The 22,974-nt window shown below is 45.4% G+C and overlaps 1 protein-coding gene across 1 annotated transcript in view; it reads right to left on the bottom strand.

Moving 5' to 3' along the window:
* Positions 1–22,974, bottom strand: part of LIMD1 (LIM domain containing 1) — a 331,045-nt gene that overhangs the window by 244,111 nt on the left and 63,960 nt on the right. The window contains exon 3 of the mRNA XM_063450621.1: positions 4,833–4,934. Within this exon, the coding sequence (XP_063306691.1) occupies positions 4,833–4,934 (102 nt within the window). The remainder of the gene's footprint in view (positions 1–4,832; positions 4,935–22,974) is intronic.

Raw genomic sequence — 22,974 nt, 5'->3', positions numbered from 1 at the left:
TCATCCAGGGGTTACCAAGACTTACAAGGGTCTCCTCCAACAGTTTTGGTGGCCCTCACTTAAAAAAGACGTGGCAGATTATGTGCAGGCTTGCTGTGTCTGCACACAGTGTAAGTCCCCTAATGTTAAACCCCTGGGACTCCTTATGCCCCTATCTGCACCCAAGAAACCATGGACACACTTATCCATGGACTTTATGGTGGATCTTCCTTCATCTGATGGACAGACAGTAATTTTGACTGTAACTGATAGGTTCTCCAAAATGGCACACTTCATTCCGCTTAAGAAGCTACCTTCTGCGTTTCAGTTGGCTCAGGTGTTTGCCAAAGAAGTGTTCCGCTTGCATGGTATACCACAAGATATCGTATCCGACAGGGGCCCTCAGTTTGTCTCTCGGTTTTGGAGGGGCTTTTGTGCTGAGATGGGGGTCTCCTTATCGTTTACTTCCTCCTATCATCCACAATCTAATAGAGCTGCCGAACGGGCAAATCAGTCTGTGGAGTTATATTTACGCAGCTTCACCAAATCACACCAGGACAACTGGTCTCATCTCCTTCCCTGGGCTGAATTTGCCAGGAACACTGTGACTCATTCTTCTACTGGCGTAAGTCCTTTTATGGTGGCTTATGGGTTCCAATCCTCTGTCCTTCCCGGTGTGTTCTCCGACAAGGGAATGCCCGCTTTGGACGAGCACCTCGCCTCCTTACGGAAGATGTGGGATCAGGTCCATGCTGCTCTTTCTCGTGCTGCAGTTGCTCAGAAGAGATTCGCTGATCGCCGTAGGTGTGCGGCTCCTTCTTATGCTCCGGGTGATAGGGTTTGGTTGTCCTCTAGGAATCTCCGCCTCAGGGTTCCCTCGATGAAATTCGCGCCCAGGTTCCTTGACCCCTATAAAGTATTGCGTAGGATTAATCCCGTGTCCTACTCCCTGGTTTTGCCTCCTTCCATGCGTATACCTAACACTTTTCACACCTCCCTTTTGAAGCCCTTGCTCTGTAATCGGTTCTCTGGGTCTCTCAGGCGTTCCGATGCCCTCCGCGCGGTCTCTAGTGACGTGTACGAGGTGGCTGCTCTCCTGGATTCTCGTTTCTCTCGAGGTCGGTTGCAGTATCTGGTTGATTACGGCCCTGAGGAGCGGTCTTGGGTTTTTGTCTCTGATTTGGACGCGCCCTCTTTGATCCGCTCCTTTCATGCCCGGTTTCCTTTGAAGCCTTCGGCTTCCCGCCCTCCGGGCGGTCCTCGAGGGGGGGATTATGTCAGGGCTCCGCGGGCAGCTGTGAGGGGAGGCTGCAATCCTCTCGCAGCACTCATCCTCGGTCCGTCGCCGCCCGTGGTCCCCTCTCCCCTTACCTGTCAGCGAGCGGCGTCCTCTCCTCTTGACATGCCGCTCGCGTCCTCCTCTCCTCCTCCCAGCGGCAGCATGTATAACGCTGCACGCTGGGAGCCGGCACTTATATCTGAACGCCGGGGTCACTAACGTGACCCGGCGTTAAAGCTACAGCACAATAATCACAGTGGGGGGTATAGATATCCCCCACATGTGATTGTTAATTCTGATTGGAAGTTATCCAATCAGAATTAAGCTCAGGGTTTAAATACTTACCTTTCCTGTCTCTCAGTGCCCTGTTGTGGTCTTTGATACCTGAATTGCTTTTTGCTCGTGTGTCTCTCTGGTTACTGTATATTTGGCTTGTTATTCCGATTCTCCTGCTTTCTCCATTCCTTTGACCTCGGCTTGTTTCTCGTTCTCCTGTTTTCTGGCTCCCAGTACTTGGCTTGTCTCCTGACTATTCTTAGTGTGCTTAGCCCGGCCAATCTAAGGACCGGTACTGCACCCTTTTCTATCTGTGACCTGTTAGCGTGTTAGGTTCCCCGAATCGTGACAATATGCGAGCTTGCTCTACGTATACCATCAGTCAGTAATGTCCTTTTACGATACGACTGGTCTAAATGGGAGGAATAAATTTAAATTGAATTGAGTACCCACCTGGCCAAATATAATTGTTTAATTTTATCAATTATTTTTCATCTCAATATTGATTGAATAAGGGGGGGCGTGGCTAGCCGAGCAAGGAACAAGACGTGCTGGTGTAGAGCTCCTGCAATCCACACAGCCATACAGGCTTTAAAACCACGGAGAAAAACCTGAAAGACGGCAATATTAATACTGGAGCACTCCAGGACCCCCCTGGAGAAAAATGGGACGCAGAAGTCGTAAACTGACCCACTCGGGAAGCACTAAGCAAGCAGACATCCGTGCGTCCTTCGAAAGGCCGCAGCAGCATGCACGGCCCAAGATGGCGCCCATGGGTCCGCGAGACTCGAGCTCCGCGGAAGACTCTACAGAGGATGACAGCAGTACACCAGCCTTGAACGGGGTGTACAGGAGCGATAACTCCAACTCCGATGCCTCTCCCTCCACAAAGGGGGATATTAAGAAACTATTGGTGGACTTAAGGGAGGTCTGGAAGGCCGACTTAGATGGCGTGCGCACCGAGGTCGACAGCCTCGCTGCTAGAATCAAAGTGGCTGAAACTAAAGAGGGGAAAAGAGAACAGGAGCTGTTGGAGACACGGGCCCAAATGACAACAATGTCCGAGCAAATACAAGGTCTCACCCGAGCGGTCACATCAATAGAGGCCAGACACTGCAGGAAAAATGTGCGGATCCGCGGCGCACCCGAGAGAGTGGGCCCAGATACAATCCTCGAATTTGCCAACGCAGCGGTGGCAGCACTACGACCGCTTTCCGAATATGGAAGGCCCCAACCGCCCCTGCGGACGCACCCAGGGACATCATAGCGATTACCAGGGACATATCTGTTAAATCTGCAATCCTGACCCGATCAAGAAGCACCCCTACCGTCGCGATGGATGGATGCTCCATCCGGATATATGAGGACTTACCTTTCAACATCCTATTTGAGAGACGGAGGTTCATGCCCGTGACGAAGAAGCTCAGAGAAAATGGGATACGATACAGATGGGGAGCATCGGGCACTCTTGTGGTGCAACAAGGGGACTCTATTCTAACCTTGTCGGCGCAGGAAGATCCAGCGGGTTCCCTGAAGGCTCTACACCTGCTGCAGCAGACCGCTACCACACAGGCCACAGTTACACATCTCCACATCTGAGGCGGCCGGCCTCGAGAGACGACCAGTGAACGAAGCTGGAACAACGCACAAAAAAATCACGATTGCAGAACCCGACCAAGACCTAACCAGCCGGGGAACAACCGGCGTCTCCTGGGCCTCCTCAGCCCTGACCCCGCTAACACCCCACCGGGACTGTGCCAGCCTCTTCCCCAGTGTAGAAACGTTCACTCCTACTCCTACTGCGGTAACCCATAGTTATAAGTACTAGGCCTATTTTTATACATACAAGAGACAATCAGCAAATGTGTGTCTTAACTTTTATACTATGTTATGTTATACTATGTTATATATTCTATGTCTTTGTTAATTTGAGCTTTTATTTCTCGTTATCACCTCGCTGTCTGCTATTTAGACTTACTTAGGGGCGTCAACACCGCACTAAGGTAAGGTAATATGCTAGGCATTAAAATTCACAGACCATATACGACGCACAGGCTTCCCTGAGATTGAGATTAATATTGACATTAATGACTGTAATACACTAACTCAAATTGTGCTCATTAAGTATGGCTCTCGCGGGAGAGGCGCCGGCACATAACAGGCAGTTACCCCTGAAATAGCTAAATTGATGTAGCTTGAGATGATACACATATATATGTCTATATATTTTTTTTTTTTTTTTTTTAGTTATTTAATACCCAAGTCATTTTTTGCATAGCCCTAAGCTGAAGGGTTGCCACAGACATAATTGTCCCACGGGGGCCACCTTACTCAAATAAAATGGACCTATGACCCACGTGCTGCATCGCTACCATGTAACCATGGACTGTTTGTTGGCGTCATCACTATGTGATCACCAGGTCCAGGCAGAGCGTGTACAATGAAGGGTGGGTAAGATGTCTGAGTTTTCAAACCCGTAGTCCCCTACCATAGAAAGCACCTGAGCCCCCTGGAGACTACTGCTCCAATTTCAGTTTATGGTGGGAGGGTAAGCAGCAGCGCAGTATTAACGGTAATGTTTTTGTATTCTATTATATTTTTTATTTTATTTTTTCTCTTTTTTTTCTTTTTCTGAGTATTTTCTCAGATTCAAAAACACATACGTTCTTATTCATACCTATTGTTAATGACTATATGTTTACAACCTGTAAAATGAAAATGTGCGAATGTATTCTGCCATGATAAAGCAATGCTTAACTGCGCCTGTGCCTGCTGTTGGGGCACCACAGGCTTGTCTGTACACCTGGTTGCACAAAATAAAATAAAGAATATAAAAAAAAAATATTGATTGAATAAATTATAGAAAGCATGACCATTGTACACTTTTTTTTACCTTTTTTCTTTTTTGTTGTGATTTGTCGTGGACATTTTTTTTTTTCTCTCCCCTAGTTACATTATTACTCTATAGATATAGCAAATGCTTATTATAGGTCATTATAGTATTAATACACTCACTGTAATGGCTTCAAGGTTCTGAAATCTTCCAATATATTTTGGTTATGTATCTTTATTTAAAATGTATGACCACTACATGATACCGTTTATTACATTGGTTATTTTTTTCTCATAATTTAATACATTTAAAAAATATATATTTGAAAGAAAATGTACTTAATTCAGTGAAAGTGAGAGACTCTCTCTTCCTACAGTTTTCTACAAGCAATTCATGAGAGAAATAATTGACAACATATACATAGATCATTTAAATAAGTGTAATTATGAAAATGGCCATACTTACTGCATGCACAGCATGTGAAACAAGCATCATGGTAGAGATTTCCCATAGCTTGGCAAGCCTGATTTGCTCCATGCACGTCTTTATTGCATTTTACACAGTTTCCTAAGGGGAAAACAATTCGTAAAGTTTTGCATTAACACATTTATTTATTCTTGTGTCATCTTCTGGAATCTGCAAATGAGTATACAATGCATTGTTATTTTTATAGTTAGTAGGGATGGGGGGATTTACGGGGAGAGGGGTGTGGATATGGTATCGATACAACCAGTTCAATGTAAATTTGCCACCAAAAACTTGCATACCTCCTAACAGAATGGAAATAATTGGGACAGGTTGGGCAGGACCCTGAAAGGCATCGCCAGTGACATGACCTGCTTCAATAGTGCTGCCCAATAATGCTGAAGCCTTATCTAGTTGGTGCCCACTAACAATGCACTCACAATGTGCTGCCCTGGGGACAGTTCCCACAGTGGAACACCAGGTTACTAAAACAGAAGGGCAGGACAGGGTCCCAAAAAACAGAATAGATTTTTATTGTGTTATTGTTAGTACAATTTGATATATTGTCAGATCTTCATATTACACAAGCTCTAATTGTCAGGATCCCGCGGGCGGCTGCGAGGGGAGGCTGCAGTCCGCTTGCGGCGTACGCTCGGCAGGCGGCATCCTCCCAGCCTCTGATGCCGCCCGCGTCTTCCTCTCCGTCCCCCAGCGGCAGCATGCATGACGCTGCACGCTGGGAGACCGCCCAGTTTTATGAACGCCGGGGTCAGCCACCTGACCCGGCGTTAAAGGCACAGTGCCTCAATCACAGTGGGAGGTATAGCTATCTCCCATGTGTGATTGTTAATTCTGATCGGAAATTATCCAATCAGAATTAATCTAGGGTTTTAAATACTTACCTTTCCTGTCTCTCTCTGCCCTGTTGTGGTCTTTGCTTTCTAGTATTGCTGTGCTACTTGTGGTTCTCTCTGATTACGTACTCTCTGGCTTGTTTATCCGACCTTGCGACTTTCTCCTACCCTTTGACCTCGGCTTGTCTCTCGTTATTCTGTCTTCTGGTTCCCCTTACTCGGCTTGTCTCCTGACTATTCTTTGTGTGCTTAGCCCGGCCACTCTAAGGTCCGGTACTGCACCTTTTCTGTGTGTGTGTGTGTGTGTTAGCGTGTTTTGGTTCCCAGAATCGTGACACTAATCTTCCCTTTCTTATGAGTCTGAGTCATCACAATGATCTGCCACCTTAGGAGTATGGATAGGTAGCAGTAAATCATCTGCAAATGTAGGGAGGGTGCTCTTCCTCTCCAGAAATAAGAATATTTTTGCAGGATGGCATGTGATGCCATGGCTACTCCAAACATCATAACCACTACAGCCCGCTGCAGTGGTTATGATGCCAGCAGTCTCCTGGTCTGGTTCTTCAGTAAGGGGTGTGAGCGAAAATGTGGAATGGTTGTTGTAACGGAGTGCAATATTCCACAGTCAGCGCTGAAAAGTAAGGCAATATGCCAAATCCCCCAGTAACCGGACGAAACACAGTTCTGGGAGTCAACTGAGGTCTTTATTCACAGGCTTCCATATTTATACAATTCCCCATGCAAGGGGTTTCCAGACAGACTTAGCAGGGGTAATACAGTAGGGGACTACATGGGGGACTTAACATTCTGGACATTTCTCCCATCAGGCACTACTGCACGAGAGGGATACTCCCACTGGAATACACCGTTAAGTGGATTATCCCTCCGTGCAGCAAAACCGAAAATTCCCATGAAAATCCATAACTTCTATATAATTCACTCTTTTTGCACGAATGGACGGTCGGTAGATAGCTGGGGTCTGGGGTTATATTTTGTGAGAATACCGCTCAGATCCCAGCTAAAACTACCGTACGGCACACGAAATAGACTTAACCATCGAGTCCATTTAAAACTACCGAACACCAATGGGGAACATTACTGTGATATGGGCGGAACTCCCGACCGCTCTGGAAGTCCAGCGGTGTTCGTTTCGTCGAGTAGCCGTTTTCAGTTCCAGGCACTCGACGACCAAACACAGCTGAAGAGACAAAGGATCTAAGATGGCCGACCGCTGTGTGGTCGGTAGTCGAACAACGGCCACCTAGGAGAGCCTTTAATTACAATGTTGCAATCGGTTAACGAGCGCCACACGTCCCTTAATGTGTGGTCTATCAGGGGGAGCCCGGATAGTCGCTGTTCGTGAAACGAAGTACATGAATGCTAGTGGCTTACGGCTGCTAGCATACGAATTACAATGGCAACATAAGATACAGCCAAATACATACACAACACAGCAGAAAATACAGACAACCTTTTGACATATAAAGTCCAGTGTTCTAGAAGTGGCTAGGTTTGCCACAGTTGTTGAAGGAATATATAATAGGCCTGCTTTGCTAAACAGCAGCCGAAGAATTGTCAGTTAAATGTCCCAGGGAGAGATGTTAAGTTTGCAAGTTTGTAAGAGCAAGGAGTTGTGTTTATTATTATTTACAGCACCTGTTTTCTTATCAAATAAAAAGGAAAACCGAACTGGATGTGTCCTGGGCTTTGATTACCCTAGTAGGCTGTGGTTACTGTAAGATCTGTGACAAAATCCTACCTGTAAAAGAGGTGGTTTGTTACAGGGGGCACACTTTATCACCAGTTTACAATTTACTTGGGCCCTGCTGGGCTCTAAGGTCCCTTTCTGTGCTGGACTCACCTCCAGCTACTGCACAGCTACAGAAGCAGGATGTCAATTCAGTCACCATTCATAGGCTGAGAGCATCAGCTGGCCAGCTAATGAATGGCACACTATGAATGACAATTTACACAGAATTGACATTAACCAGTCCCAAACAGTTGTTCTGACCTGGCAAATAATGTTGCCAGAGGTGGAGTTACAAAGGGGTTAAACTCTTTATGACAGCGTTTCAAAGCTTAACATCTGTAGGCTTCCGGAATACCCATTTAAGGTTTCAAGAGCATCTACTGCATACATATCCCAGTGATGGCTGCCAAGTGAGTAATTCATAACCCCTGGGTCGAACTCAAAAAATGGGTTCCCATGCAGTTTTAGTGGGATCCCAATAACTAGAAACAAATATATCCCAATCTTTCTTCCCCAGTGTAATGCAAAAGCTTGGAAAAGCACAATGAACAAGTTTATCTTGCTACATATTTTACAACTGAAGAATGGGTCACTGAGCTAATTTTAAAGGAAAACTCCCAACACATAAAGCACTTCAGCTTGTTGAAGTTCTGTATATGTGAGGAGTGCATCGTCTTTTTAAGTTTTTATTTTTTGTTTTATTACTGAAATGTATAAGCATATTTATCAATGAATCTGGTTACACCTGTCAATAAGACAGTCAGTCTGGTTACCTCAACGTGGTTTAGCACAGCACAATTAACTCAAGAGGCATGCACTTGCCCACCACATCTGCCTTACAAATCTTGTAAGAGGGTTGCAATATAGCTCATTGAGAAGTCTGTGACTGGACAGCCGCTGAAGGTCTGTTCTGGGGAAGCAGGGGAGGGATTGCAATAGCTGCAGACGATAGATAATTGTCTGCCTACCTTTAAGTCATCTGAAATAATTACTCCTAAATCCCTTTCCTCAGATGTTGAGGTTAGTGATGTATCAACTATTCTATACTCTGCCCTTGGGTTTTTCCACCCAACATGCATTATCTTGCACTTATCCACATTAAATGTCAGCTGCCACAACTCTGACCATTTAACTAGTTTACCTAAATCTTTTGGCTTATCCCTCCTGGAACATCAACCCTGATGCAAATCTTTGTTTGAGCAGCAGAAAGACATACCTTACGATCAAGACCTTCTGCAATATCACGAATAAAAATATTAAAGAAAATGGGTCCACTATAGATCCCTGAGGTACCCCACTAGTAACTAAACCTTGCTTCGAATATACTCCATTGATTACAACACTCTGTTGCCTGCCACTCAGCCACTGCATAACCCATTCACCAATATTGGAATCCAAACTTAAAGGGACACTCCAGGCACCCAGACCACTCCTGCCCATTGGAGTGGTCTCGGTGCCAACTCCCACTACCCTTAATCCTGCAAGTGTAATTAGTACAGTTTTTCAAAAACTGCACTAACTGCCTAACAGGATTAAGTCCTCCTCTAATGGCTGTCTATCAGACAGCCACTAGAGGAACTTCTGGGTTCTTAAAACACTTTTAGTGTTTTAAGAGATGCTGGACGTCCTCACGCAATGCACGTTGCCGCAGATGCGCATTAGGTCTCCCTCGCCGGCTGACGTCGGTGGGAGAGGAGAGTTGGCAGAGCATGACCCAGCGCTGAGGGACATTGGCGCTGGATACAGGTAAGTCACTGAAGGGGTTTTAACCCCCTCAGCAATCTGGGATGGGAGAGAGAGGGGACCTGCAATGTCAGGAAAACTGATTGTTTTCCTGGCACTGGAGAGTCCCTTTATAGATTGGAGTTTATTGATGAGCCTTCAATGTGTAACAGTGTCAAGTTTTTTAGTGGAGGTTTTTTTTAGTATCACACCAATGGCCATAAAAGTGTAAGCTCATCAGCAAAGTCTAGGCAACACCTCTTAGGTGAGTCCTACACTAATAATTTAGTTTGTGGTCTTCAGCTAAAAGGTAAAATATCCTATGAAGACTGTTGGGGAAAAAAAGTTTTACCTATGCAATGCTTATTGAATATTCCCCTAGACATACAGAGAGATATATTTTATGTTGCAGGGCATCAGTCTCCTGTCCTGCTTTCTAATTCTGTATTTCTTATTATGAAGCTAAAGTATTACTGCATGCATAGCTTGAAAGACCAAATAGTCAGAAGGCCTGAATACAAGACACTCATGCTTTGAAAGAGTTAAACTTGCATTTTTAAGCATACAATATTTTTTCTGTTCTTGTGCCCCGACACCAGTTTGCACTATCTTTTATAAACATCCTGCACTTGAAAAAAAAATAGCATTCTTTCTAACACCTGCAATTCTAGGAGCACTATAGGGTCAGGAACACAAACATGTATTCCTGACCCGATAGAGTTAAAACCCCTATGCAGCCCCCCTGGTCTCCTCATGCCTCCCTAAAAATAGAAACCTTACTCTTATTCAAGCCTGAAGCTGCTAGCTCTAGCTCTGTTTCCTTTAGACCTGCCCACTGCCTGCTGACATCATCAAAAGTGGTAGCCTGATCAAATCACAATGCTCCCCACAGGACTGGCTGAGACTGACAAAGAGGCAGATCAGGGGCAGAGCCAGCACAATTCAAACACAACCTTGGCCAATCAGCATCGCCTCAATTGAATCAATTAATCTCTATGAGGAAAGTTCAGTGTCTTCATGCATAGGGAGGAGACCCTGAATGTTTGGATGCATTTTAGGCAGCCATGACCCAGGAAGGACAGCTATCTGAGGAGTGGCCAGTGAAGTTATCACTAGGCTGTAATGTAAACACTGTATTTTCTCTGTAAAGTTAGTGTTTACAGCAAAAAGCTTGAAGGTAATGATTCTACTCACCAGAACAAATTCAATAAGCTGTAATTGTTCTGGTGACTATAGTGTCCCTTTAATTGGTTTCCTAAATCTCATACTGTCACTTTCATCAGCGAACAGGAGACTAACTAACTAACAGCATTACGAAATGTTATATGGAAATTATACTTTCGGTTCTGAGACTTCCATGATTGGTTAATGTTGCTGTTGATTTATACACCCCTAGACAAACAGTGCTTTCTAGGCATTAAAACCTTTAAAAGGCTTATTGATACTACATCTGAGTGGTGTAACTTCATTGAGTATTCCCAGCAGCTGATTACAGAGATAAAGAAAAGCAGAAACTTCTTTGTTGGTCCATGGCAGCATAAGGGTTTCCAGACCCTGTGGTGATTCCAGCCTAACAGAGACAGAGAGGGGTGTTTCTGTAAGCCCCTATGCACTTAACAGGGAACACATAGGGTGGGCGGCAGCACTGTAACATGGTTGTGTAATACAAAAGCAAATACATATATACAAAATTAAGCCATGCACTCAAACTCCCACTACTCATGGGCAGCAACAATGTCTACAATACATACAAAACAAACTTTAAAAAGTTACCTGCGCGAGGGCATGGCTAAGCGATTGAACTGCATGGCCGCACGGTCTCAGAGCTCCGAGTCACATCGAGATAATTACTTTTGAGATGTTATAAAGACTGGTGAAGAATTTATGGAATTCGTTGCTAATTTCAGGCATGTTTTTTGTCAATTTCCCAGAAGCTGTTTTAATTTCTGGGATGAAAGTGGATTGTTTATCTGGTTTCAACGCTTGTGCAAGCAGTCTCCCAGCCTTACCCCCCTTGGTGTAGTAGAGGTGTTTTGTCATAGTAACCTTGCGTCTATCATGGAGATGTAGAGTTGTCGTGAGTTCAGATCTTTTTGATAAGATTAGTTTGTATGTGTCAAGGGTTGGGTCACGGTCATGGTGTGTAGATTCTAGTGATTTTAGTTCCCTCGTTAATTGGGCCACTCTTTGTTCTCTAATTCTTTTAACGGAGGAGGCAATTCTGATGAATTCCCCTCTCATGACTACTTTGTGGGCTTCCCAAAGGAGAGGTAGTGTTGTTTCCGGTTTTGTGTTCTCCTCAAAGTAGGTATTAATTGCCTTGTCTATATGTGATATGTTGTCTGCATCATTTAGGAGTAGGTCATTTAATTTCCATTGAGTGGAAGGGTGGGGCAGATGTGGGATGTTTAATGTCAACGTCATCGCGGCATGGTCAGACCAGGTAATTGGACCGTATGCGGCCGCTGTCACTAGAGACAGGTACCTGTGTTGGAGAAACATTGAGTCGATACGGGAATATGTGCCTGTTGGCGGAGAGTAAAAAGAGAAGTCTCTTCGTGAAGGATGTAGCAACCTCCAGCAATCAAACAATTGTGCTTCGTACAGGGTAGAGTTTATCGTTTTTCTGATTTGTGTCAAGTGTGGTTGTAATTTAGCTGTGGAGTCTAGTTTTCCGTCTAAGGAGATGTTCATGTCTCCCCCTAATATTAGGATACCTTCCTGGAACTCTGATAGCTTCTGCAGAACTTTTTTCAGAAATTGGTTTTGTTTTTTGTTAGGTACGTATAGGTTGACCAACGTTACCATAGTTGTGCCTAATGTCCCTTTCACAAACAGAAATCTACCTGAATCATCGGTAAGATGTTCTCGAATGGTGAATGGGGTATGTCTCCCTATCAATATCGCTACCCCTCTCGATTTGGATTCTGAGAAATGGCCATAGTAGCCCTGTGGATAATCCTTATTACTGTATATACTCGAGTATAAGACGAGTTTTTCAGCAGATTTTTTGTGCTGAAAACCCCCCACTCGACTTATACTCGAGTCAGTTGTCTGTATTATGGCAATTTTCATTGCCATAATACAGACAAGGACCGGGGGCTGTCAGGAAGCTGTAACTTACCTTCACAGCAGCTCCTGTCAGCTCCCTTCTCTCTTCTCCGGTGCGTGCAGCTCCCAGGTCAGCTTCCTCTGCAACTGACAGGAGCTGACAGGGAGCTGACAGGAGCTGCTGTGAAGGTAAGTTACAGCTTCCTGACAGCCCCCTCCTACAGCCCATCCACTGGACCACCAGGGAGTGAGAGCCCCCCTCCCTGGCCAGCTAACAAGCAGGGAGGGGGGACGAAAAAATAAAAATGTTAATAATAAAACAAATAATAATAAGGAAAAAATAATTAAAATAATAACATAAAAATAATAATACAAATAATAATAAAATTAAAAAAACTAGTTACCTAAAAAAATAACATTAAAAAAAATATTAAAATAATAATTAAATAATAATTAATAAAATGCCCACCCCCACCAATGCTCTGCACTCACACACACACACTGCACATACACACACTGCACTGCATTCATTATAAACACACTGCATTCATACACACTGCACTCACACACACTGCACTCATACATACACACTGCACTCATACACACACTGCACTGCATTCATTATACACACACTGCATACACACTGCACTCATACACACACACTGCACTCATACACACACACTGCACTCATACACACACACACACTGCACTCACACACACTGCACTGCACTCACACACACTGCACTGCATTCATTATATACACACTGCATTCATACACACACACACACACTGCACTCACACACACACACACTGCACTCACACACACACACACTGCACTCACACACACACACACACACTGCACTCATATACACACTGCACTCATATACACACTGCACTGCATTCATTATACACACACTGCATACACACTGCACTCATATACACACTGCACTCATATACACACTGCACTGCATTCATTATACACACACTGCATACACACTGCACTCATACATACACACTGCACTCATATACACACTGCACTCATATACACACTGCACTCATATACACACTGCACTGCATTCATTATAGACACACTGCATACACACTGCACTCATACACACACACACTGCACTCACACACACTGCATACACACTGCACTCATACACACACTGCACTGCATTCATTATATCCACACTGCACTCATACACACACACACTGCACTCATATACACACACACACACTGCACTCATACACACACACACACTGCACTCATACACACACACACTGCACTCATACATACACACTGCATTCATACATACACACTGCATTCATTATACACACACTGCATTCATTATACACACACTGCACTCATACACACACACTGCACTCATACACACACACTGCACTCATACACACACACTGCACTCATACACACACACTGCACTCCATTCATTATATACACACTGCACTCATACACACACTGCATACACACACACTGCATACACACACACTGCATACACACACACTGCATACACACACACTGCATACACACACACTGCATTCATTATATACACACACTGTAAATAAATATTCAGTTAATATAATTTTTTTAGGATCTAATTTTATTTAGAAATGTACCAGTAGCTGCTGCATTTCCCACCCTAGTCTTATACTCGAGTCAATAAGTTTTCCCAGTTTTTTGGGGTAAAATTAGGGGCCTCGGCTTATATTCGGGTCGGCTTATACTCGAGTATATACGGTACGTAATTTTACGTTTGTACCTTTGCGTAGGTGCGTCTCTTGAACAAAAACTATGTCCGCTTTCTGTCTGCGGAAGTCAGATAGAGCTAGTGATCTTTTCTCAGGGGTGTTTAGGCCTTTGGCGTTTTGCGTTAGTAACGTTAATGTTGTCATTATTAGGTGTGTGCGCTGAGATGGTATCTGATATGTAAGTTGTAGCTTGAGCTTCCTTGTTTTATAGTTATATGTATACACTTCAACAATTGTCTATGTTAGATGTACGTCCTCGTGCAAATGTAACAATCAGATTTGCAAAATGTTATGTAACCACTCGTTAACAGAAACGAAAAAAGGAAAATGAAAAGTGAAAAGGAAAAGAAAATTGAACAAGTTAAAAGATAAACAGTGATAATATACGTAAAAATAGCTACCTTGTTGTACAATAATTGGAAAATATGTTTGGAAAGAGATCTGGTTTACAAGGCTTCTTTGGGAGCGCTGGTGGTCCGTGTAACCGTAACTGGATCGGTAACACCAGGGCTCAGAACCCACAGTCCAGCAGCCAGGCGGTAATTTTAGCCTGAGCGGGGTTCTGTATTGAATAAACGTACTTTACCCCTTACAGGAGGGGTTTTCTCTCAGATAGTGAGAGTATGGGTAACCTATCCAGGCGCAACCGATAGATACCCTTTTATAACTGGGGAGATCCTTGTGGCGTTACTAAGGATCCCGGGTGGAGCAATCCTATGTTATATACAATTATTTATCTAGAGAGACATGAAAAAAGGTCAGATACCAGAGACCGTAATGAAGCGGATGAATAGGGGTCTAAATAGTGAATCTGGAAGAGGAAGGGAAGGAGGGAGAAAGAGATGGGAAATGGGGGAGGAAGGAGGGGGGGGGTCAGGATGGGAGAAGGGTTCAGTTCGCTGGCTAGGGTGAGGGGTTGAGAGGAGAGGAGAAGGACATTGTTATTCAAACAATTACATACATATCATGAGAGGTGTGGGGACTATACAGGTAATTATATCTTAATTTGTGAGAATGGCCTTGAATAAACAGGTCTCACTTGTAATGTGGATTGACATAGCCTGCATTATACACATACTACACAGTACATAGTATATTGGGTACGACCTGTGCTTTGAGCAGACAGACAAATTTGACCTGATGAGAGGAGGTGGAGGGCTCTTGTTGGAGTCGGTATTACCCGCTGATAGTCCAGGCTTATCTCTTATACGTCCTGCTTTGCCCTCTTCATTCCCGGTAGTCCAAAATTATCCTCTGTAGAAGAGCTAAAGAAAAAAATGTTAATTAAGAGAGTTTGATTCCGCATTAGAAGGGTATAGGATTAGGGATTATAGGATGGAGTGGAGTATTCAATATCCGCTTCCAGATGAGGTTTGGATAGAGTGGAGTAATTGTCATCTGGTTGACCATTATATAATATGGGTCGTGAGTTATAAAATATTGAATCATGTTAAGGGTGTAAAAGATCTCTTATTCTGGAGATTGCAGGTTCCTGCGGATTATATTGTCCGTTGGTAATCTTGATCTTTGTGGTGGCGAAATAAATCGTTGGTCATTCCTTCTCTTTTTAGCAGGCGTAATCCAGCGTTGTCTCTGGGGAAGGCGTGCTGTATCTTGCTGTGGTTGCAGCCCGTTCCAGTCTAAGACTGTGGTATTCGGTAAGTCTAGTGCCTGGATGAATGGAGGAACGTCTAAGATGGAGGATATCGTTATTAACGTGCCTTTGTGATTAACAATTAGGGCGAATGGGAATCCCCAGCGATATCTGATATTTCTGTTCCTTAAATGTTCGGTAATTGGTTTCAAGGCCCTGCGTGCCTGAAGAGTGTAACGGGAAAGATCAGGGTAAATCTGTATGGGGTGGCCGTGAAAGAGGAGGGGTTGGGAAGTTTCCCTGAGTGATTTGAGGATATTCTCCTTGATTGAGAAATAATGGATTCTGCAAATTATGTCTCTAGGGGTATCAGGAGTTAGGCCTCTGGGGCGTAATGAGCGGTGAGCTCTGTCAAGTGAGATTATGTTATCGCTTTGTTCCCCCAGAATGAGATTAAAAAGCTCAGATAAGATAGAATCCAAGCTCTCACCTTGGGATTCTGGCAGGCCTCTAATCCGCAGATTGTTCCTCCTCCCGCGGTTATCCAGGTCGTCGATATGTCTTTGTGTGGCTGCCATGTTAAAAGCATAGGAGTTTAATGTTGACGATATATTTGTCAGTTGGGCTTGTGTTATATCCCTCTCTTCCTCCAGGTCTACCACTCTGAGGTTCAGCTGGCGGACTTCCGTGCCTATCGCCTCCATTTTCGTGTGGAATGTGGCTTCCAGCTTATCCATCGAGCTCTGAAGATCACTTTTCATGCTGTGTAGATCGTTTTTGGAAGGTAAGTTCCTTAGTATTGTTTTTAAATCCGCATCGATTGTTATATCCGTCGAGGTGTGTGAAATTTCTGAGGCAGATGGACTAGTTGGTTGCGGTTCTGTATCCGCCATTACGCTAGCTGTGGTTGCGGCCTCCTCCTCGCGGTTCGAGTTTTCTTTGAAATAACGGGTCAGGGCTCCCGATTTGGTGGAAGGAGTCTTCCCAGAGTGTCCTTGTGTTGGACCCTGCTTCTTGTGATTACCCATGACTTATGTAAGTCTCCGATTGTTATGGATTGGACCCGGTTCCTCAGGAGCTAAGTCAGTGTGCGTCCATGTAGCTCCGTGGTCGGCCACGCCCCACATCGAGATAATTACAAACTTTACCCGCAGTACAGCCGAACCGAGACAACAGGAGAGGCAGGCGGTAAACCCACACCACAATATGGGTCGGAAAAACAAGAAGATAAAGCCCGACAGACCCCGATTAAGCCACGACATTGGTGTAAGTTTACCTGCCACATCATGGCCATTGGAGTTACGCTAAAAAACCTCCAACTGTTTAAATGTTCATAGGAATTTGGGATAGTGCACAAGTAACTTTTTTCTTTGTTAAAATACATTTGGGGGCGTGGTTTGACTGCCGACCGTGATGGCCGCCTAAAGTCAGAGCTCCGCACCTGAGATCTATACAACTGCCCTGTAACCAGCTACAACCCTGCAAGTGAGACACCCAAACTCACTCCTACAACGCCCTGCACCGATCCCCACGATCTGTCACGGATGTCCAACCAAATCTTCTAAAAAGAGCCAAAAAGACGCTCCTTCAGTTGCAGACATGCTTACCTCACTGAGGCCTACAGCACAAGGCGCGCCTGCAGTCACGACTCCCAGCGTCATAGATCCCACGGCTCTTGCCACAACGCGGGGTACCTCCTCGGAGGCCTCCTCCAGCAACCTCCTCCATACCTTGGCAGAGGTAAAGGGATTTCTGGCAGCAGAAATCAGCGCACAGCGGTGGAAGTGAAAGCTGGAGTAAATTTCCACGGTGCTGGAGTAACGAGTGGCGCAAATAGTGTCAGCCCATAACGGAGCCGCAAAACTCACCTGACACCCTCCGGCACAAAATCACGGATCTGGAGATCGTATTAGAAGACATATCTAACAGGTCCAGACGCAACAATCTACGCATCCGTGGCCTACCAGAAACGGTGAGACATCTCAGACCACCTCTGGCTCGTAAACAGAGCCCTAAGGGCCAGGGACCCGATAAAAATGGCCCGCCCAGAGATGTCATTATGAGATGGCACTACTTCAAAACTAAAGAGGCCATCTTGCGGAATAGCAGAACACAACCCTTCAAATATAAAGAGACTGAGCTACAACTATACCAGGATATCGCCCCAGCCACGCTTATACGCAGACGGGAATGGAAACCGGTTACTGGACTACTATGGCAAAAAGACATTCGTTTTGCATGGGGCTACCAGTTTAAGATCGTGTTTCATGGCCCTAAACCAACAGTGCTGTTACCATCCATGGACATCCGCGCCTTTATGAAGGACCTGGACATTGTAGTCCCAGAAGATCTACCACTACCGTCTGAAGGCTTGGAAGCGCTTACTCATCTACCAGACATCTGGGCAGACCGCAACTCACGGCCAGCCTGACCCACGAACTTACCACTCTGAGCCATGGAGATCCCTGGAGATCAACACACGCAAGCTATTATATAATACCAATTTCTGATATGCTTATTGCTATGATTTAAAGGACCACTATAGTGCCAGGAAAACATACTCGTTTTCCTGGCACTATAGTGCCCTGAGCGTGCCCCCACCCTCAGGGACCGCCTCCCGCCCGGCACTGGAAAGGGGAAAAGGGGTAAAACTTACCTTTTTCCAGCGCTGGGCGGGGAGCTCTCTGCCTCCGATCCTCCTCCGTTCCGCCCCGTCAGCTGAATGCGCACGCGCGGCAAGAGCTGCGCGCGCATTCAGCCGGTCGCATAGGAAAGCATTATCAATGCTTTCCTATGGACGCTTACGTGCTCTCACTGTGATTTTCAGTGAGACAGCCGCTAGAGGCTTTGGGGGAAGGCTTAACCCAGTTATAAACATAGCAGTTTCTCTGGGTGGTCTGGGTGCCTAGAGTGTCCCTTTAATATCTACCAGACTGAGGTTAAACTATGATAGACCATGTTAATATGTTAAGAAATGTAGGGGAAGGAGTTTAATGGCCTTCACGGCCGGGGGAGAGGAAGTGGGGGGGGAGACCGGAATGGGACCGCAGAGTTGGAAATGGTGGGGACTGTAGGCTGTCAAGAGAAATAACAAGGCCCACTTAGTGGCCATACACAGGTGCTTTGAAGGCCCCTAACTGATCGGGCTATCTACTTAATCCACCTGCCACTTAACACAGCAGTAGGTTAGGAAAAAAAAAAACAAGGGTAACGGGACAAAATGATCAGGACATGGGGTAAGCATAAGGAACAATGCCTTACGCACCTGACCATCAGTCACCAAAGGGGAAGGGCAATGCGAGGAGATCCCGCACTACCCCAGGGTTAACAATGAAAACTGACTTGACAACGAGGTGCTGGAGGTAGAGTGTGGGTGCGACACTAGGGACTGACCACCAGTGACTGGCCTCATCACAAGGGATGCTCACTAAGACCATCAGACCGCAGGCACGCCTGAGACACGTAGCAGACCCACTGTGACTGACCAAGGTGGATCTCCCCTTCCCCTACAGCTTCCCCTGAGCTTCCCCACCGTTAGAGGAGATACCCTCAGCGCGGCGGATGCCCACCCCTATAGCTCCTGGCGATTTGTAAGACCCGAAAAGGATATACTAAACTCATTGCACTGACCATACTGTGAAACTAACTTGCTGTTATACAGTGTACTAATTTGTATATCTACTTTTGGAAATATAGTTCATGAACTTTAAATATATTTAATGTGTTGTAGGATTGTATGAATATTATAAGGCCTATATATATATTACAAACAGACTGTAATTGTATACGCATATGGTTCTTCTCAAGAATGATGGATGGAGATGGAGACCTGTGGATCCTGTTGATAATAACCTTTGACCTAGCCTTGCAAGCCAGAATTCCTGTGAAGGCTCACATTTCTAAAGGCATTTATTTATTCAATCATGTATATAGAAGTTCTTTAGAAGGTCTTTGTTTGTAACTTACCGCCAAAATATAACGTACGGCTTTAATCATAGATTTCAAATGATGCTAAGTTACCACCTTTTTTTTTTTTCTAAGATAACCAATTATTTTAAAGCAGGCAAACCTTATGTAGACGCCCATATGTAACTGAATCTCAAACATAAAAAACCTTTGCAGTTAGAATTTTTGCCAATACCTTTTAACATCAAGCTTGGATAAGATCTAGTAAGTGAATATACATTGCCTATTGGTCCATATGGTTTTAAAACAGACTTTTGTTGTTACCAGATGATGTGTTGGAATAAATATGTGTTTTTAACCGCAAGACACTCTGATTCGATTTGTTCAGAAAACTGGTGTAAAAAACAAACATCTCAAGGAAAGCTAATTTCCTACACTTTTTTTCAGGTTGTACACAACTACGACCTTTTATTTCGTTCGTTCTCACCCCACCTACCCAACCTCCCACCCTCTTCTTCCTTCTCACTCCTCTCCCACCTCCACCCCCCTCTCTCTTTGAACCCTCCCCTCGGAGCTTGGACTCTCGGGGCCCGGCAGCGGGGGAGGACACACAGGACACGCCAAAGCCTTGCATTGGATCCGGAGCCGGTCGGGCGTTTGGTAAGTCAATCAACACACAACTCCACAATGAGACATGGACCTCAAACTGACCTCACTAATTGTGAATGGACTAAACATTCCCAATAAACGCAGACTGCTGCTTAGGGAAATCAGAAGCCAAAAATCAGACATCACATTCATACAAGAATCATCCAAGAATGCCACAGCCCACGAAACTCATCCTTACGGCTCACAAATAACATATACACGAGAGCATATGGGTCAAGAGCACTCGGGGAGAAAAAAAACAGGGTGGAAATACTCATACACAAAAGATGCCCCATCCAAATCACGGGAATACAGACAGACTCAGACGGGCGGTACGTGGTGTTGTCAGGTACGCTTCCCTCCAACACCACCTCATCAATGCACCAAACACCCCCTACCCCAGGGTTCTGGACGGACCTGGAGACCCTAGTTAAAACTCTCCCAAGGGGGATCTTGATCCTAGGAGGGGACCTGAATGCGACAACGTGCCCAGCGACTGACCGTGGTGGGGGACAACAACTCCCCCGCTCTCAAAACAGAGGGGGACAGGACAAGCTATTAAACAGATTCATACAAGACACAGCCCTGATTGGTCCATGGAGGATCCAGCACCCGGGGGAGCGGGATTACACATTCTACTCTGCCGCCCATGACACCTAATCAAGAACTGACCTCTTTCTCACTAACCAAATGGGCTTGCAATGGATCAAAACCTCAGCAATAAACCCTATCTCCAGACCACACTGACAGAACTCCATATGAGAATCCCAGGTGCTCATACACCTTGGAAATGGAGGATGAATGCCTCCCTTCTCAGAAACCCGCAGATACAGGATTATCTTGCAAATGTGGGCAGCCCATAAAACTGAGATTTAGATACACAACAGAAAAAACGAAAATACGAGAGACTAAGTGAATTACAAAAACAACTGCGCAAACTAGAACTACAACACAAACAAACAACGACCCAAAACACGACCAGAGACCTGAAAGAAGTTAGGCGACTGATCAGGGAACTGATGATAGACGACGTTAGCAATGAAGTACTCCGCACAAAAAGGTTATTTTATGAAAAGTCTAATAAGATGGACACACTTCTAGCGAGGGCTCTTAGACCCAAAAAAACGCCACATCCTCGATAATAGCTATAAAAAACAACCATGGAATGGTCCTCACACACCCCAGGGACATAAATGACAAATTCACGCAGTTCTTCACCACAATCTATACTGACAGAAGACAATGACACGCGGCGGCAGTCACTGCATTCCTAGACAAGACCCAACTACTGCGACTCTCAGAAGACCTAACAGCACCCCTGGGTGCACCCATAGAGCCGGACGAAGTTGAAAGGGTATAGCAGGGCTCAAGGGGAATGAGGCCCCGGGACCAGACGGGTTCGCCGGGCATAGTATAAAACCTTTAAGGACGACCTGAGGCCCTATATGACCAAGACGTATAAACAATGGACAGAAGGAGAGGCACCTAATTCAGACCTTTCGACAGCAGACATAACCCTCATTCCCAAACCGGGCAGGGACAGTACGCAGGTAACTAACTACCGTCCCATATCCTTGATCAATTTTGACTTGAAAGTCTACGCTAAATTGCTGGCCAATCAGCTAAACCCACTCCTCACAAAATACATACACGCAGATCAAGTGGGCTTTGTCCCCACAACACAACTATACGAAAACACGAGGAGAGCAGCGGACCTGATATGGTGGGCTGGGAGAACACGAACGCCTTCTCTGCTCCTCTCTCTGGACGCGGAGAAGGCGTTCGATAGGATCCAGTGGCCTTACCTTTTTACTATGCTACAGAAGCTACTTTACCAGACACCTTCGTGACAGCAGTCTGAGCCCTATATACAAATAAGAGCCCACCCAAAAATAACAGGTATAAAAGGTTGCTACAGAAGAATTCAAAGTCTCCACATATGCAGATGACATTTTATTAACCCTCATCAACCCGAGAAACTCTGTCCCATCCCTCCTCGACCTGCTCAACACATATAACCAAGTCTCGGGATACAAAATAAATGTTGATAAATCGATAGGCACGCCCCTCAGGGTACCTGAGACGGACATTGTATGGCTGGGTCAGACGTTTGCCCTGAAAATTAGTCCACGGCCCATTATATACCTAGGGATAGCACTGACATCAAACCCTAACAATCTATATGCCGAGAACCACCAGCGTATGTAAACGCCCTATTGAAAGACCTAGATAAATGGCATGAGAAACCCATTTCGTGGATTGGGAGACTACACAGTGTGAAGATGAATTTATTAGCGCGACTCCTATTCCTTTTCCAAGCACTGCCAATAAAAGTCACCAAGGGGCATCTCAAGGCGCTACAAACTGTGATAGACTACTTTATCTGGGCCAGGAAGAGACATAGAATAGCGAGACAGACCCTATACACCCCCAAGAGCAGAGGAGGGCTGGGACTACCCAACCTCCATCTCGATTATCTGACGGCACAATTGGCACAAATCATAGAATGGCACTCACCACCAGACTGTAGCGTTACTTACCTTATCCGGGGGCCGGCCGCGGTCCTCTCTTCAAGCCGCGCGCGGTCCTGCGGCTGCACGAGCCGCGCGCGGCTCATCCGACTCTCCAAACAGGAAGACGGGCAGAGACCGCGAGATGCGGTCACGGGTCCCGCCTGCAGCTAAGAGCGCGCCGCGAGTCTCGGGCGCGCTCTTAAAGAGACAGTGGGAGCCTAAATTGCAAAAAGGCTCCCATTGGCTCCTGTCATGCCAATCACCCCATACACTTACCTTTTGGGGGTGTGGAAGTGACAGGAGCCAATCACATTAGTTTGAAGGCTACTTATACTTA

This window comes from Pelobates fuscus, chromosome 4 (genome assembly GCF_036172605.1).
Source record: "Pelobates fuscus isolate aPelFus1 chromosome 4, aPelFus1.pri, whole genome shotgun sequence".
Classification (NCBI taxonomy): domain Eukaryota; kingdom Metazoa; phylum Chordata; class Amphibia; order Anura; family Pelobatidae; genus Pelobates; species Pelobates fuscus.
Note: the sequence above shows the minus strand (reverse complement) of the source record. Positions and strands in the feature narration are given on the sequence as shown.